The 12,736-nt window shown below is 43.7% G+C and overlaps 1 protein-coding gene across 5 annotated transcripts in view; it reads left to right on the top strand.

Moving 5' to 3' along the window:
* The window catches only part of ANK3 (ankyrin 3), a gene marked incomplete at its 5' end in the record, with an annotated part of 441,504 nt that overhangs the window by 273,733 nt on the left and 155,035 nt on the right, over window positions 1-12,736 (top strand). For all 5 annotated transcript variants that reach the window (XM_080938021.1, XM_080938020.1, XM_080938019.1 and 2 more), the window contains one exon: window positions 11,360-11,458. In XM_080938021.1, coding sequence (XP_080794147.1) covers window positions 11,360-11,458 — 99 coding nt within the window. The remainder of the gene's footprint in view (window positions 1-11,359; window positions 11,459-12,736) is intronic.

Below are 12,736 nucleotides of genomic sequence, written 5' to 3'. Positions count from 1 at the left end.
AGCCTGCCCTTGATCTAGGCAAAAGCAGAAATGGCCTTGTTTGGAGATAGTCTCAAAGGAACTTGACTGCTCCACCTCTATTGGGTTTTTTTAGGGGAAAGCTGAGAGGGGAGAAATAACTAGGCGTCCCTCAGAAGAGAGGACTGTTTATTCCAGGTTTCTGGCATCCCTTCCTACTGAGGAATAGCACGTGTGTTGTTAGTTACCATGTGTCCCTTGGTGTGGTGTTTGCCACTCCCCAGCTTGATGGCCCAGGTTTCTCTGCTGTGCTCACAGCAGCACAGTCTTGCTGCGGCCCTAGACATTCTTTTCTGACACCCCCTGCATTCATCCTGAGAGCTGCCTCTTCTAGAACCTTCTGATCTCACCAGGTGACGCCTGAATCGCCTGAAGTTTTTCTCTCTCCAAATTGATTTCATAATAGCTTGGTGAAGAAGAATGATCTCATATGCTTTGGGCACTATGTATATAATAACGAAGAGTGTCCTGCCTAGCACTTGTATGCTTCCTAACTGACAGGCACCATTCCTTTTTATTTCTTTTATTGCATTTAGTTGTGTGCATGTGAGCACATGCATGCACTCTGTGTGTATGCATGCACACACACACACACACACACACACACACACACACACACACACACACACACACACCTTCAGGCATGTGCCCACTCATGCAACAGGCACATGTAGAGGTCAGAGGACAAGTTGCAGATATTAATTCTCTCCTCCCATTACGTGGGTCCCAGGAATTGAATTCAGGACATCAGGGTTGCCAGCAAGTGCCCTTTCCCAGTGACCCATCCGTCGGGCTGCCCCCGAGCTCCGTGTTTTATCTCTGCACCTACTTTGCAGACTTCTTGGTGTTCTTATCAGGAGCATTCATAGCCTAATTTTATAGGTGAGAAATGTGATAACAAGAAATTCAATTAGCTTGCCTAAAATTGTGCACTTAGTGTTGGGCAAGCTCTGGAATTGAGCGTGCTTCATTCCACCACCTCTGTGGCCTTCTTCTAGATCCCCCATACTTCCCTAAGATTGGAAGCTTGCTGTATGTTATTTCTCATCAACAAAGCACTAGTCTAGTGAAGGAAGTATCTACCCGGGGGCAGGCAAACTGTGGCAAATTAGTCTTGGAGATCATGTGTAAAATATGGATAAGTTTAATATCTCCCTCTAGGACCAGCTTGTATTAAAGGAGATAGAATAGAGGACCGTTTTTGACTTTTCCTTCCAAGTGGATGTCTAAGGAACGCCTATAAAGTTAGCATTGAATTTCTTCTCTGTCCCAAGCTCATTAACAATCTTCTTTATACTTCCAAATCAGTTTCAGAGTTGAAAACACATAGCACAAGTTCTTGCAGGGGGCTGGCGGTCAGGATGACTATCTTAATGTAAACAGTGGCCATGCGCTGAGATGACTCAGAGGGAAAGTGCCTGCCGTGGACGCCCGCCAACCTGAGATTTGAACTCCGGAACTTACATAGAGGTGGAACAAAGAAACCAACTCCACACATGCACCAGGGTACAAAGACACCCACATGCACATATCTTAAATACACAATGAGAGAAAATAGAGTTATGATTGGAACAAAATGGCTCAGCGGTTAAGAGATCCACTGCCGCTCCTCCGGAGGACCCAAGTTCAGTTCCCAGCACTGCTGCCAGTCATTTCTGCTCCTCCCCAGGAGTTCCAATACCTCTGACGTCTTGGACGTCACCTTTATTCACGTGAGCATGCCCACACAGAGATACAGACACACGTGCGCATGACGGAAATAAAAAAATATTTAAATAACTGTCGTTGTAAACTATCCTAGGAAATAATCTAACACGCTTGTACAAAGCCCAGGAGACAATTACTGTATTCTGGTGATTCTTTCCTCTCCTTTTTTTTTTTTTAGTCGGGGTCGTTTATTTCTCTCTGTACATCAGGCCATGAATTCATAGGGTTAGGGTTAGGGTAGGCTCTTCCCTTAGTCCTCACAATGTGGGCTTCTCTGGGTGGCACAGGCTGGCGCTTCAGCTGAACCCAGGCGCCCTTCTCCGTGGCTTCCTTTTTCTTCTGACCGTTCTCCTTCACCCGCTTCAGTAAGCCATCTCTGCTTTCGAGTGCTTGATGTGCTCAGTCCACACATTGATCCTCTCGGCCAGAATCTTGCCCTTAACTTGTTGCTTACGATGATGCCAACGGCATGTGGGTGACTAGACTCTTCTGGTTTGCCATGATAACACTTCCGGGGCGTTTCTTTCTGAACAATGCCCGTTCCCTTGCTGTCTGCAGTATCACCCTTCTTGTAGATTCGCCTGTCTGTGGCCAAAGGAACAACTCCATGTTTCCTAAAAGGCCTGGAGAACTGAAAGCGAGCGCCTGTCCTCTTTCCCTTTGTGTTCGTCACGTTGGCAAGTTAACTGGAAGATGGCTGCTGCGGCCAAGAGTGGTTGTTCTCCTTCGTGAGAAGTAGAAGGCAAAATATGCCCTACAAAGCTAGGGTCCTAAGCTAAGCAGTTTCATGATTTGCTGCCTTTAAGGCACGAAGGTGGTGATGCAAAGATCTGTCTGAAAGTCTGGTGGCAGGCGGTTGACGAAAGGGCCAGGAAGCCCCATGCAAGAACCAGTGCCTACCTTCCCAACAGAGAAACAGCCATTTGTTAGTCATTTGGCGAGATAACAGGCCCAGAAGTTCAAAATAATTAAGTTTGCTTATCCTGTAAATATGTTTTCTCAATATTTTAAATAGTTATCCAGGTCCTGTTAGTATCCTATGTAAATATTTGTAAAGCAAATTATGTTCATAGTGTATATAAAACGTATGTGTGTGTGTGTGTGTGTGTGTGTAGTCACCATATGTAAAAAATGATTGAGAAGTAAGTGACAGGGAAAGGAAGCCATTGGGTAGGCTTCTTAATGTTCTACTTTTCAGGTTGAGAAGTAATTACATCCAATAACATTATGGAGAGGATAAATAAGGTACTGTTTGTACTGGTGATGAAAATTTGGCTTTTCAGGAAGCCCAAAAGGGTTTGGTAAAACGGGAAGGGCAATACCTGGGAGCTGTAGATCTTGGCCAGATTCAAGTTCTGTAAATGGCTTAACCATCCTGAGTTTTTTCTCTCCTGGCCATTAGACCGAATAAATTCTGGTGCCCTTATCTGTTAAACCACATTGTCAAATGCTAATGCATTCCCTAACATTTTGAATGTACCAAGAAAAAAAGCTTCTTTGGTAAGAGAGAAAAAAAAACGCATTTCATTAATATGCTAATTCACACTGAAGCAAAATTCTGCTTTAGTTTGTTCAAAATTCCCATCAAGCCAGCTTTGCCGGCCTTTCCGGTGAGCCCGGCACTTGGGAGGCAGGTAGGAAGGTGGAGAGTTCAAGGTCACCTTCAATTATGTGGTAAGATGCTATTTCGAAGAAAATCACATCAGATTTATTGTTATGTATTTTAATGTAGGTTTCTGATCTCAAATAACATAGGTCTTCTGCCGCAGTGAATTTTACGCATTGGGGCGGGGGGGGGGGTTGGTGTAAGGGAGGGGTAGCGATGTTCTTTAGCTTCAGCAGCTGTCAGGTAAAGCTGATCCGTGGCCGTCAGAGTGGAGAGCACAGATGGTGTGAACTGTGACTCAGGCAGCTGCAGGTCGGGTTGTACTGAAAAGCGCCCACTTCCCTACCGTGCCCCGTGCCGACATCCATGACTGTCATTTTTAGAAAAGATGAGGGTACATTAAACAAGGGCCGGGGGACTTCTACGACCCCCATGTCTTATGTAGCCATGTATCTTACTTCTTCTGGTACTCGTCTCTCGGGATTCTTTCAAATGTCCTCTCACCTTGCATAGGACGTAAGAGTCCTGTGGCAGGAGAGCTCTGAGGCCTCCCTGTGACTACATGAGTTTGTAGTGCACATTCTCATATATGTTGTAAAACCCACAATCGTCCTCAATGTTTCTGCTTTAGATGGTGACTTATCTCTTACATTTCTCTTCATTCCTGTGGTCTCCAGGGGCCCCTCCATCCTTCATGTAGGTCTAATTTTCCACACGGTATCCACACTCTTACTACCTTCTCTGTTTCCCTACTGGAGGCCTCTCAGTAGTGAGTGTTCTCTTTTGCCTTCCATGGACTCACAGTCTATTTCCTCTCCAGTTATCTGACTGTGTCCTGCTGTAGGACTTGTTGGTTAGGTGACCTTTCTGCCCCTAGAACTTGTGGCCTTGTTTCTTACAGTGCTTTGGGTCCATTCTTTACCTGTGAGTGTTCTCACATTCCACGTGTCTATGTTTCTTCTTAAGCCAGTCCTGGTATTTCTAGCTCTTTATTAACTGACATCTCTTTTACTTCACTGATTCCTTGCCCTGCTCTACTCATGAGCCTAATCAAAGCAATTCTTCATTTCTGAGATTTTGCATATTTTATTATATATTTATATTTATATTATTTATATTATATAGTATTATGTATTATATACTATGTATTATATAGTATATTTTAATATAGTATATATACTATATTTTATAAGTAAAGTATATGGAATATATATTTCCACATCATATTATATTAGTATATATTATATTATAACTCAGTATATAACATATATTTTTCATATATAGTATATATTATATGGTATGGAGATATATGCAATATATAGTATATGTAATAAATAAACTATATGTAGTAATACTATGTACTACATATACTTGGTAAATATAGCATGTATAAATCAAGCATTTCATCAGGCTCTCTTGAAAACTCCATCTCTTGCTGAAATTCCACCAGTCTCTTTTAATTAATTGTTCAAGTTCTATAAAGAGTATACTCTGTTTCTGTTTGGTCCCTTCTACCGCTCCCATATTCTCTCCACTCACCTGGTTCCCTCTCTTCTCAGTCCTCACTTCTTTCTTTTTGCTCCTGTGCCACAACCATCTCAATTTTCTGCACTCCATCAAGGTCCCCTGCACCCCTTGAGGATCCCCTTCCTGGGTTCATGGTCTACATATGCATCTGCACGCACGCACGCACGCACACACGCACGCACGCACTTTTAAACTTAGGTTATGAGCACAAGAAAGCATGAGGTATTTGTCTCTCTGAGTCTGTCCGTCTTTGGGTTATCAGGTTGCACTCATTTCGTGAAATTGGTAGGATTTTGTTTCTCTTTATTGCTCTATAAAATTCCATTGAGGGACTGAAGAGATGGGTTACTGAGTAAAAGTGCTAAGTTCAGCTCCTCAGTACCCACATAAAAGCTAAACACGGTAACATAGGAACCTCTCATCTAAGGGTCTGGCCTCAAGGCTTGCATGTTTGGAGGCCTTTCCACCATGGCATCCAAGCCCTCCCTCCAATCTGCAGTTGCAGAATCGAAGGCTCTTCGTGCCAGCTTGAATCCCAACAAGCTCATACCAACTGACTCAATCCCAGTAGGAACGGGCTCTGAGAAACAAAGCTTTCAGTCTCTGGCGTCATCTGCCTTTCTCAATATGCTGCCGTTGGCTTCACAATAGAAACATAGTTCTGGCTCCGAGTTTTGGGAAGGCAGGAGACCTTCTCCTTAACCGAAGACTCAATATGCAAATACCCATCAATTCCTCCACATGAGCTCCTTCTGTCTTGATTGTTCCTAGTTCTCAGGACCAGCTATTATGGGATGTAGGAATGACAAGGGATCCAGGGCATATCATCAGTACGAAGGTCATTCAACACTTGAGATGCAGAGTCTTCAGAATACCAGTGTAAAAGGGTCTGCGGGTGGAGCTGTTATCCCAACCCTGCCACCAATGAACTCTTTCCAAATTAGCAAATTACAGAACAGTTCTATGTCTCCTTTTAGCAGATGGAGTTATTTTTGTGCCATCCATTGGATTGTTGCATGGATAAAAACGGAGCTATAGATCTGCAAGCTGTGTGTGTGTGTGTGTGTGTGTGTGTGTGTGTGTGTGTGTGTGCTCGTGCATGTTTACACTTGTTTACTGCAGGTTCATGTATGTGTACATGCAATGTATGCACATACTGTGCATATCAAGGCCAGAGGTCAACCTCCAGTGTCATTCCACAGAAACTATTCACCTTATTTGTCAGAGGCAGTCTCTCACTGAGACCTGGGAACTGCATGTTTGGCCCAAGGAGTGGCACTGTTCGAAAGTGAGGCCTTGTTAGAGTAGGTATGGCCTTGCTGGAGTGGGTGTGGCCTTGTTGGAGTAGGTGTGGCCTTGCTGGAGTAGGTGTGGCCTTGTTGGAGTAGGTGTATCACTATGGGCATAGGCTTTAAGACCCTCATCCTAGCTGTCTGAAAGTTAGTATTCTACTAGCAGCCTTGAGATAAAGATGTAGAACTCTCTGCTTCTCTAGCTCCTAGCCTGCCTGGACACCACCATGCTCCCACCTTGATGATAACAGACTGACCCTTTTAACCTGTAAGCCAGCCCCAATTAAATGTCTGTTCAGAGCAGTAAAACCCTAAGACTGCTAGCTCATCCGGCTAGCAAGCCCAGGAGGTCTGTCTGCCTCTGCCTGTCTGCCTCCCCAGTGCTGGGGATTCTAAACATGAGACAGGGCACCCAGCATGCACAGCAAGCATTTTACCACTGAGCTCTCTCCTCCGTTCCTTTTATGATACTTTCTAAGCGTTTTAGAAGTGTAAAGCCTTCCTCTAAGGGAAGTCCAGGGCGTTAGGCTTCAAGTCCCCTTTGGCCATCTCATTTTATGGGGGAGAGAACAGAATTCGGAAGAAAGCAGAGGAAGGAAGAGGCTGCAGGCCTTCACCCTGCCAGTCAGCCTGCGTGACAAGGGTTAATGAAGGCCTCAACCCCGAGAAACCCCTTTCCTTAAGGAACAGTAACACAGGGAAGCCACAGGCCTAAGCCAGGGCTCACTGAACTCAGGTAACTGTTTCCTGGGTTGCTCCCTAGATCAGTGCCCCCCCTGCTGGCTCAGTACTAGATTTGTCCACATAGTGCTGCTGGCTGGACAGATGAGAGGAACCTCAAGTCACCATAGCACCTGCTGCTCTCCCGCTTCTGTCAATCCCAGCAAAGATCAAAGCCCACCCGGAGCTTGTCACCGGGTTCACAACTCAGCCCTCCCAGCTGAAGCCTCCGGTCAGAAGCTGACAGTGCTCAACACGAGGCTGCCCACAGAATAGCCATTCTTGCTTGTGGATTTTGTGTGGCTGCTTCGAGCTATGGTGAGGTGAGCAGTTACCTCAGGGGTGGTGTGGCCTACAAAGTACGAGATTCTGCCATCTGGCTTTGTGCACAGAATGTTTACCAGGGGACTGGGGATGTAAACCAGTGATAGATTGCTTGGCTGGCACACACAAAGTCCTGGGATTGATATCACACACACACACACACGCACACACACACACACACACACGGGGGGTACACACTTTTCCCTTTATTGAAAACAGATGTTTTCCATAAAATGTATTCTAAGTATAGTTTTTCCTCCCTCAGCTCCTCCCCGTTCCTCCCCACTTCCCCTCCTACCAGGATCCACATTCTTTCTGCCTGTCCTTAAAAAGCAAAAAGGCATATGAAGAATAATAATAAAATGAGATAAAACAAAAACACAAGCAAGTTGAATAGGGCAACGCAAACAAACAGAAAAGTTTTATAAAAGCCAAAGGAAAAAGCAAGAGGAACACATATAGATACAAAGACACACATGTACACACAGGAATCAGGAAGACAGATAGATGCAGAGACACATGTACACACAGGAATCAGGAACACAGATAGATGCAGAGACACATGTACACACAGGAATCAGGAACACAGATAGATGCAGAGACACATGTACACACAGGAATCAGGAACACAGATAGATGTAGAGACACATGCATACATAGGAATCAGAAACATAGATGCAGACACACACACATGTGCACACAGGAATCAGGAATACATTTAGACACAAACACACATACACACATGCACACACACACAGGAGTCCCACAAAACATAAAACTGGAAGCCATAATATATACCCAGAGAATCTGAGAGGTTTGAAATAATATAGAGTAAAATAACCACCGTGACAGGATATCCTGAGACACGGAACCTCCAAAGCTCCCACTGAGTTCATTTGTGTTGCTGTCTACTGCTGGGCACGCAGCCTGGGAAAACAAATTTTTCCTTTGCCAGTGGTGATTAGTTGAAGGTAGCTTCTGGGCTAGGGTTGGGGGCGTGTGTCCTCCTCTCCTCTCAGCCTTAGGACTTCATCTGGCACAGACCCAAGAGGCCCTGCAAGTGCTGCCTCAGTCTCTGTGAGTCCCTGCACAAGTGGATCCTGCCCTGTTTAAAAGGCCTTCTTCCCTTAGTGATCTCCATCCCCTCTGCCTCTTAAACTTTTGCCTCCTCTGATCTGCAAGTTCCTGGAGCCCTGAGGGAGGATTTGATTTATAAATTTCTTGTAACACAATTCATTGGTTGTCAGCAATCTCTACCAGTCTCACTACAATAAACTGGTTTTTCCCAAGCAGGTCTTATTCTTCTTTTACTTAATAAATAAATTACTATTTTATACTTTGCTAAGAGTAATAGATATAATCTATGATAGTTATAGATATTTAGATATAATATATGACTAATTATTAATTATTATGAGAGTAAATATTAATTTATATTTTAGCTTCCAGGAATAATAAGATACATGGGTTTTACAATCTTCCCATTTGTAAAAGAATATATAGTTCTAGGGGTTTTGTTTGCTTGCTTTTGTTCTTTGTTTCTGTTTTAAGTTCAAGGGGCTGGAGAGATGGCTCGGTGGTTAACTGCTCGGTTACTGCTCTTTGGAAGGACCATGTTTAGCTCTCAGCACCCACAGGGAGAGGTTCACAACCACCTGTAACTTCAGCTCCAGGGCTCCAACTTCTCCCGGTCTCCAAAGACATCTGTTCACACGTGTGTCACTATTCACAAAAGTACACAAACATGTACACATAAAGATAGATGACAGACAGACGGGTAGGAGATAGTAAAATAATTTAGTTCAAGCATAACCATTCACTACAATACGGGGGAAAGTTTGTGTTAGACAACACTCCCATGAAACACTCTGGGCAGCTAGATAAAGCTGGTGGAAATTCTTTAAAGTATTGAATTTCTTCAGAGAATCAATAAACATAGAGGAAATGGTAGTGTGGTAGCTTTGGGGAGTGGGAGGCTTGTGACAAATCTGGGAGCAAATAAAACATCAGGATGAACTCAGACGCTCTGAAAGAGACCAAGAGTTTGAGCGCAGATGGAGGCTTAGACGCTGTGCTGCTTTATTTATGATAATGGTGTTACCAACATCTCTCTGTCTGTCTGTCTGTCTCTCTCTTCACATGTATATCCTCTCCCTGCCTCTCTCCTTAGCCTGCCCTACTTAGCAAGATCCCCAACTTGAAAAACTCTTTCTTCATTAAAGATGACTTCATTGACTTACTTATTGGATTCTCTTTCTCTTCTTGGTTCTTGCAGCAAGATGACACAATGTGGTAGAAGCCAAAGGTTGATTGGTATAGGGTGGGGGTTGTGACTCAAACTCGGGGACCCTGAGTGTGCAAAGCAGGCTCTGTCTGTGCCCAGCTCCAAGGCTGATAAATTTATTGAACCTGGATAAGGAGGATCTGAAGTTTACTATAGGTTTTTCCCCAGACTTCATGTTTAGAATTCTTTTTATCATAGAATGTTCTGATTTTTTAATTGTATGTTTAAAGTTAGTCATTTAACTAACCCTCCAGCCATGTTAGTTTATGCAAGAAACCCTAAACAAACCGAGTGGTTACCAAAGGTCATGGAAGTAACAGAACACGTTGTTAGGAAGGAAGGGTTCACTGTGAGTAGGGTGGAGAAATGATGGATGTGATCAAAATGTGTGTGTGTTTATATGTGTGTGCACATGTGTATATATGTGTATGCATGTGTGCATGTGTGTGTGCATATGTGTGTATATGTGTATGGATGTGTGCATGTATATGCATATATATGTGCATATGTGTATGCACACATGTGTGTATATATGTATGTATGTGTGCATGTATGTGTGTGCTTGTGCTTGAAATTGTCAAAAACCAGATTTTTTTAAGGAGAAAATAAAAATATAAAAGATGTGAAGAAATTAAATCCTGGTTCTCTCAGCCATTTCTGATTGTAAGGACTGCAAGGCAGGTTGTGCAGCACTGTGAAAACTGACCAAGAGTTCAGAGACAGAATCACACCTTGCCCCGCATAGTACAAGGCTGGAGTCCACAGCACTCCCCAAGCCAAGTTCCTCACGAGCGGGAAGTGGTCAGCACCTGGTAGCCATTGCATGGGCTCTCAAATTCTGCATGTGTGATTGCTGTGAACCCCGTTAAGATGGGATCTCACTGAATCTTTGTGAACAATGAGACATAAACTCAGACTGCAGCACCCAAGAATAAGAAACCAACATGGGGGGGGGGTGTTTTCAGTGCATACTTATGCTACCTTGATGGCTTAGAAGCAGCAGTCAATGCAGGGGCAGTGGAATTGCTACAGATGCTTTTAGACACATGTAGGCACCAGCATGAAAGGCCAAAGCAAGGGTCCAGATTCTCCACCTCAATGAATATACTCTCTCATTTACAACCCAAGACTCCTGCTGAGTCTGGGACTGCTCTGAGTCCCAGGACACTCCTTCAGCTTAGTCTTCAGGAGGCTCTTTATTAACCATTACGTGCTCAGCAAGGCAAACAAACAAACAAAAAAACCACAACACATTGACTTAAGAATGTAAGATTTGGGGCTCGAGAGATGATTCGGCAATTAAGAGCACTGACTGCTCTCCCAGAGGTCCTGAGTTCAATTCCCCAGCAACCACATGGTGGCTCACAACCATCTGTGATGGGATTTGATGCCCTCTTTTGGCAATACAGATAGAGCACTCATATGCATAAAATAAAATAAATCCTTACGAAAAAAAAAATAAAATGAATGTAAGACTTGGACTGTCTGGCATGTGCTGCATGCTTTTAATCCCAGCACCTAGAAAGCTAAGGTGGGCAGATCTTTGTGAGTTTGAGACTAGCCACATAGTGATCCCTGTCTCAAAACAAAAACTGAAATGTAATAAAAACAGAACAATAAATAAATAAGATTTGGGTAGTCAGTCACCACCAGCAATTAGATAAAGTTGGACCTCGTCCAGTAGACTGCCTCTCTTCGAATTCTTGAGTCTGGTTTTGGGGAGGGGATGCTGTTGGAGAGAAGATGGAATGTGTAATATCTGTACCTTGAAGAGGTGGTAGGAGGAGAGGAACAAGGCCAGCGTCGAAGAGGCTTGGGAAACGGTGTCCTGCCTAAGCTGTGTATGTCAAGCCTGTAACTTCTTCTCTGCTTCCCCTGCAGAATGACATCACTCCTTTACATGTTGCCTCGAAACGAGGAAATGCAAATATGGTGAAGCTATTGCTCGACCGTGGTGCGAAGATTGATGCCAAGACCAGGGTAAGTGCCATCCCCAGCCCGGGCCTGTGTGACTCCCCCAGAGATAGAAACCCTCACCTGGTGCCTGGACAGTGGGAAGATGCTATTTTATTTCTCTTTGATTTGTTGTTGTCTCTTGGAAAATGATTCCCATTCCCATGTATATGATATACACATCTAAATGACGGTTTATGGAGTATAGATCACCATGTGTGTGCCTCTCAGCTTAGTCCTTAACTTGGGTAGGCAAGTCAACCATTACAACTTTGTCATCTAGATTAAAGGAACAAAATATCCTCCAGTGACCAAGGTGTTTGTCAACTGTGTCGGCCTGAGATTCCAGTCATGATGAGTACATCACAGAGCCCCCAGTTCATATTAAAACCACGGCCAAGAAACAGCATCTTCCCGACTCAGCAGAACTGACACACGTGTGAATGCACAGAGAGTGGGGCGGCGTGCCCAAGGTCTGTTCTGGTCAAGGCCAGACAGGGTCTCAGTGCTGAGAGGGAAAAGTGGACAGGAGCTCTTACCCCTCACCAAAAACAGTTATCTCCAATTGACATCTGCTTGCAAAGGAAAAAAATAGTTTTCTCCAATGGAGTCTCACCAAGCATATTAACCACAGGAAAGGGCAGACTCCACGTCTGGCAGTTGGTGGCCAACACAAAATGAACTCAATGGTATTTTATAGACTTTTTATCTCATCAAGTTTTCTGGGCATTTTTTTTTTTTTTTTTTTTTTTTTTTGGTCTTCCTGACCTTTTGCTTGCATATTCCAGTTTCCAAACTTGTGTTTTGATAGGGTTTGTGTTCAACTATCTCTTGTGCTTTCTTGCCTGCTTTCCTTCTTTCCTATTATTTTGGCTTGCTCTTTTTTTTTTTTTTTTTTTTTTTTTTTTTTTTTGTTTGTTTGCCTGTTTTCTGAAGACAGAAGAATGCATGAAGTCGGGTAGGTGGGGAGGATCTGGGAAGAGTTGGGGGGAGGGAAACCATAATCAGAATTTATTGTATGAAAGAAAAAGAAAAAAGAACCTGAAGTTGACCAAATAAAGTAAAAGTCTTAGTTAAGAAAAACAGACAGGTGCCAGAGAGAAGGCTCAGTGGTTGAGAACACTGGCTGCTCTTCCAGAGGTCCTGAGTTCAAATCCCAGCAACCACATGGTGACTTACAACCGTCTATAATGGGATCTGATGCCCTCTTCTGTTGTGTCTGAAGACAGCTACAGTGTACTCACAGACATAAAATAAATAAATAAATCTTAACCCCCCCCCATAAAAAGAAGAAAAGAAAAACAT

Source organism: Micromys minutus, assembly GCF_963924665.1.
Source record: "Micromys minutus genome assembly, chromosome: 25".
NCBI lineage: Eukaryota > Metazoa > Chordata > Mammalia > Rodentia > Muridae > Micromys > Micromys minutus.
Note: the sequence above shows the minus strand (reverse complement) of the source record. Positions and strands in the feature narration are given on the sequence as shown.